The sequence below is a fragment of the Lucilia cuprina genome, chromosome 3 (assembly GCF_022045245.1).
Source record: "Lucilia cuprina isolate Lc7/37 chromosome 3, ASM2204524v1, whole genome shotgun sequence".
Lineage (NCBI taxonomy): Eukaryota > Metazoa > Arthropoda > Insecta > Diptera > Calliphoridae > Lucilia > Lucilia cuprina.
The window spans coordinates 62,673,416-62,679,183 of NC_060951.1; the positions used below are offsets into that span (position 1 = coordinate 62,673,416).

At 28.8% G+C, this 5,768-nt stretch overlaps 2 protein-coding genes across 3 annotated transcripts in view; both read right to left on the minus strand.

Moving 5' to 3' along the window:
* The window catches only part of LOC111689566 (type-1 angiotensin II receptor-associated protein), an 11,493-nt gene that overhangs the window by 997 nt on the left and 4,728 nt on the right, over nt 1-5,768 (minus strand). The window lies entirely within an intron of this gene.
* LOC111679428 lies at nt 277-3,385 on the minus strand. Its single transcript, XM_046946823.1, has 4 exons — nt 3,267-3,385; nt 1,481-1,737; nt 795-954; nt 277-725 (listed from the first exon to the last, which is right to left on the minus strand). Exons 1-4 carry the CDS (start codon nt 3,350-3,352, stop codon nt 563-565), a joined length of 666 nt encoding a protein of 221 aa, XP_046802779.1. The 5' UTR covers nt 3,353-3,385; the 3' UTR covers nt 277-562.

The following is a 5,768-nucleotide window of genomic DNA, read 5'->3' on the forward strand; positions in this document are numbered from 1 at the left end:
AGAACTGAACTAGAACTGAACTAGAACTGAACTAGAACTGAACTAGAACTGAACTAGAACTGTACTAGAACTGAACTAGAACTGAACTAGAACTGAACTAAAACTGAATTTGATCTAAACGTGAACTCAACTAAAAATGCCTCTTAATATTTTACAATTATTATTCAAAGTGAATAAAAATCATCACAAATTTCGCCATTATTTATTTTCATAATTAGACCCCCGACGATTGCAACAATCAAATCATAATAACCCGGAAAGTTTAACACACAAATATTTTTCATATTTTCTATCGATTTTGTTTATTTAAGTAATAAATAATAATTTATTTTATTTGTTAAACATTTTAACATAAATTCTTAATTTTTTTTAATAAAATACAAAAAGAAACTAAAAACAGAGCACTCAGCAGTTTTTCAAAACCCACGATTATTTAACATTCGTAAAAAAATAACTTGTTAAATTATATACTTATAATTGTAGGATTAAATTAAGTCTATTTAAAAAAAAATATTAATTTTATATACAATTAAAGGCGTAGAGACTTATTTCCATGCACTTCTCAAAAACCTTCTTTAGCCGCTCTAAATTGATAACGATTATTTTCGCCTGCCAGACATGGCACTTGCACCAGATTGAAATAAATCGAACCCATTAGCTGAGAAGCCGAAGTATTGGTCTGTTTCAAGCAGGAGAATAGCATGTCATCGCAGATACAGTGGGATCTGTGAGGGTAAAAACAAAGATATTTGAATAAAACTGAAATATTTTAATTAATTTTTTGTTAAAATTACTTTGTATATAATGAATCATTGCTTAAATCGTATTTATTTTGATAGGCCCTAATTTTGACTGGACATAAATCATGTTGACGGCAGCAACGATCCATATTAGTTTCGGTACCCAAATCGCTATAAGTTTCGGCAATATCTCCTGTTCCACACCATTTAGTGCCTGCAGAGAAGAGATTATATCGGAATTTTTAAAAATATTTAAAAGAACAAAACTAGAACAGAACTAGAACAAAACAGATCTAGAATAAAACTAGAACTAAAATAGAACTAGAACAGAACTAGAACAGACTAGAACAGAACTAGAATAGAACAGAACTAGAACTAGAACAGAACTAGAACAGAACTAGAACAGAACTAGAACAGAACTAGAACAGAACTAGAACAGAACTAGAACAGAACTAGAACAGAACTAGAACAGAACTAGAACAGAACTAGAACAGAACTAGAACAGAACTAGAACAGAACTAGAACAGAACTAGAACAGAACTAGAACAGAACTAGAACAGAACTAGAACAGAACTAGAACAGAACTAGAACAGAACTAGAGCAGAACTAGAACAGAACTAGAACAGAACTGGAGCAAAACTAGAACAGAACTAAAACAGAACTAGAACAGAACTAGAACAGAACAGAACAGAACAGAACAGAACTCAACTTCAACTAAAATTTGTTTTAATTCGACTTACCTGGTATAATACCACTCAATATCGACAAGGGACTCTTGGGAAATATATTAGCGGCTAAATTTAAAGCCACATTATTCTGGGAATTAGAGGTGGCGACCGCCGTATCTGAAGATTTGCCAGTATTACGAGCAGCATAAGTAAGTTTATCAACACGTTCACATTGATTCATTAATTTAAGCATTTCATTGAATTTAATTTCCAAAGGGCGATTGTATTTGGAGAGATTACGTAGCAACATTTTGCCCTCCTCGTCATTGCTGTAATAAAAGTAAGAAGTGTGATATATTAATTTATGTGATATGTACTATATTTAAAATGCATATTAAAATAAACTTTAATATTAAAAAAATAAACTTTCGTCCATTAACTTTTGTTTTTGAAAAAAAAACTACAAAATGAAACCTGTTGTACATAATTAATTAGCTAATAGTTTAAGTAGTTACTTACTATTACCCTTTTTAATAAACACACACACTTTTTTGTATTTTTTTAATAAAAAATAAGTGATTTTTTTTACTATTTTCAAGTCACAACAACTTGTTGATATCGTTATATGATAATTTTTGTATATTTCCCCTTTTGATTTCAACACTCCCTTCCCTGCTTTTTGAACCTTGTTATTCCATAAATAATTGTAAAATTGATTATACATATAAATTTTTTTATAAAACACTTCCGCTAAAATTGAAATCTTTATAGAAATTGAAAAAAATACCAACAATAGTGTTTTGAACAATAGTTTTTTAAATTGAAATCTGTTTTAATTCATTAAAAATCTATTTAAATTAAATAATGCAAAGCGTTTGCCAAAAATTAAATTAAGTATTCAATTGGCACTTTGGGTTGTGATAAGATAAATGCTGGTAAATGTTTTGATTGTAATAATATTAATTTTATTTGCGATAATTAAATTATAATTATATGATTATCAGGATTAAGATGGCCCTCTCTCTAAGTACTTGTAGAGTTAATGACCTTAGTAAAGTAAATAATTAAGGCGGGAAGGTTTTCTCAAGATAGTTTTATTAAATGGAAAGAGAACCTAACAAATAACTTGTCCAAATGAGTTCAAAGGTGTCATTGAATTAGTTGAGACAACTGTTTATACATCTGTATACTAAAAATATATCTAAACAATTAATTCCTTTACTGCTCTGTCTAAATACTTTGCATATGTAGTTTTAATCATAACCGTTAATTAATTATTTAAACCAACATTTGTATAATAAATTTTTTGGTTTACTTTAGTCCAAATAATAAAATATCAACACACCTTAGTTAAATGAATGGTTCCACCGAGTGTGATTAAATAGACGTCCTAATTTTGGGGAATAATAAATGTACCTCTATAAATTGTTAACACAATGTTTTGTAATAACTATTGCAAATAAATATTTCAAAAATTACACCATAATTGTTAAAAATATTGTCACACAAACCATTAATTTATGTTTGATTTTAAGCCAAATATTTGAGAAAAGAGAATTTCAAAATAAAAGTTGGCAATCAAATTGGCAAACCAGTTTCATAAAAATTATGTTCCAATTACAAAAATATATATGAAAATAGGAAGTGTTTAAAGTCCAACTTAATCGCAAGCATTTGATAATCCCCATTATTCACTAGTAACATAAGATGTAACACCTGTCATTTACAACCCAAAACATTTAAAAATGTCTACAAATTTAATTGGTACCCCCAAACAATCGGTGAGACTTCCCATCATATGGGAATTAATACACACGCTTACATAACTAATTAAGTCTACATTAATAATTCTACTTACTAAATTTCAATTAGTTCACAACCCAGCAAAAGTTTTTGGGGTCCCAATTCGGTAACAGCAATTGTAGAATCATGATAATAAATCATTATCAATGAATCGTTGGTTAAACGTTTTCCACTGGAAGAAAATGAAAAAAATTAAATTATTATAATACAATAATTTAAAATTATTAATAATTAAGTTATTTAAAACATTTAAGGAAAATTAATTAAAAGAAAAACGTAAACATTGGTTTGATATGAAAAATATTTCAACATAATAATGTAAAACAAACTTAAGTGGAATTAAACAAGAACTAGAACTTATCTCGAATGTTACTGGGTGTAGTTCAGTTCTAATTAATTTCTAGTTAATTTCTTGTTCTAGTTCAGTTCTAATTCAGTTCTAGTTCAGTTCTAGTTCAGTTCTAGTTCAGCTCTAGTTCAGTTCTAGTTCAGTTCTAATTCAGTTCTAGTTCAGTTCTAGTTCAGTTCTAGTTCAGTTCTAGTTCATTTCTAGTTCAGTTCTAGTTCAGTTCTAGTACAGTTCTAGTTCAGTTCTAGTTCAGTTCATGTTCAGTTCTAGTTCAGTTCTAATTCAGTTCTAGTTCAGTTCTAGTTCAGTTCTAGTTCAGTTCTAGTTCAGTTCTAGTTCAGTTCTAGTTCAGTTCTAGTTCAGTTCTAGTTCAGTTCTAGTTCAGTTCTAGTTCAGTTCTAGTTCAGTTCTAGTTCAGTTCTAGTTCAGTTCTAGTTCAGTTCTAGTTCAGTTGTAGTTCAGTTCTAGTTCAGTTCTAGTTAAGTTCTAGTTCAGTTCTAGTCCAGTTCTTGCTCAGTTCTAGTTCAGTTCTAGTTCAGTTCTTGTTCAGTTTTAGTTCAGTTCTAGTTCAGTTCTAGTTCTAGTTCGGTTCTAGTTTAGTTCTATTTCAAGTTAAGATCTAATTAATACCCTGGAAAAATTTACATTTCACTGCTTCTTGATTAGCATTTTAAATCATTATTTTAACACGGTGATGTCATTGGAGGCAAGTACTTCTAAGTTTAACTTATTGAGAAGTTGTTGAGTAAGTTGTTTTATTTTTAATAATAAAAATGAGCCAGTTAGAATACGAACCAGTCACTTCGGTTTGTTAGTTAAAGGTTAAGCAGTAGTCACTGAAGAGTGGTAATGGAAATACAACCCATTAGCGAGTTTTTTTTTTTTTTTTTTTGAGGTATTTACTGCAAGATGAGATTTTACTTTTGAAATATTTAACAAGTGAATGCTTTTCATTTTATTAAAATTAGTCTTGTAGATTTTAATGAAATTCTATATCGATTTTGTTTAGTGTTTTCTTAAAATTTGCGTGTTTTTACCCTTTTATGGTTGTAGATTACTAAAAAAACATAATAATTTATACAAACACCATTTACTTTCAATATAATTTATTTCAGATATTTTAAGTTTAAATTTAAACCGCCAAACCGAATAAATCCCGCTACAAGGTTTAAAAAATAAAACTCATTTTCTTTTAAATTATAATTTTAGATCTAAAAATAAAACTACTATTCTGACTCATAGACTGTGAGGATAAATACTTTGCATTTACAACAATAAAATTAATCAACCTTAAAACGCATCTGAATCGCTCGCTCTCTACACAATTTATTAATAAAATCAAACAATTAATTTTAATGTAATTATAATTCTTGCGAAATGAAATGGTGTAAAACACTTAAGGAATGAAAAAAGAAAGAAAAAAATACCAGGACCCCACCTCACGTTAGCCGTTAAAAAAATATAGTTGTAATTGCGTGAGAGAGTGTTAAGGATTATTTCATTAGAAACGCCTGGTTCGCGTCTTAAGTTATAAAATAAATAAAAAAACACTCTAGAGTTTACCATGATTCAGGTCAGAGGGGTTATTTTTAAGTAGTACATTTTTTCCATCAACATGGGTTTAGGTTTTTTTAACAAAAATTTATGAAGAAATGACCAAAAAGTCATAAAATAGCGGAGGCATATGATTAATTCATTTCAAATAGCGCCACACGTTTATAAGGTCAAAGTTGAAAATGACCACAGCGCGTTTGTAAATAAAAGTTTTGTTTGATTAAAACCAACAGATATAAAGAAAAAAGTAGAAAATGTTTAAGAACTTTTATTTAATGTCCTTGTTATTAAATCAAATATATTATTTTATGTTTTTACTTATTTAATACATGAAATGGTCTAATGAACTGTGTATTATGTTTGTCCGATTAATGAAGTTGTAAATAATATATTTGAATATCCGTTATGAGCGACAAGTCATTCAAGTTATTTTTTTCCTACACCATTGTATGAATTACTAGGAATGAATGTTAGAACTGTTTTATAAACGCACCTAGTGAAACTGAACTAGAACTGAACTAGAACAGAATTAGAACTGAACTAGATCTGAACTAGAACTGAACTAGAACAGAATTAGAACTGAACTAGAACTGAACTAGAACTGAACTAGAACTGAACTAGAACTGAACTAGAACTGAACTAGAACTGAACTAG

What these genes read in the sequence shown, in the direction of transcription:
- LOC111679428 (XM_046946823.1), bottom strand. Translation starts at nt 3,352, where the DNA reads ATGATTTATTATCATGATTCTACAATTGCTGTTACCGAATTGGGACCC. An exon ending in TGTGAACTAATTGAAATTTA is followed by an intron (nt 1,738 to 3,266) that starts GTAAGTAGAATT and finishes CTTTTATTACAG; the next exon opens with CAATGACGAGGAGGGCAAAA. An exon ending in AATGATTCATTATATACAAA is followed by an intron (nt 726 to 794) that starts GTAATTTTAACA and finishes TTACCCTCACAG; the next exon opens with ATCCCACTGTATCTGCGATG.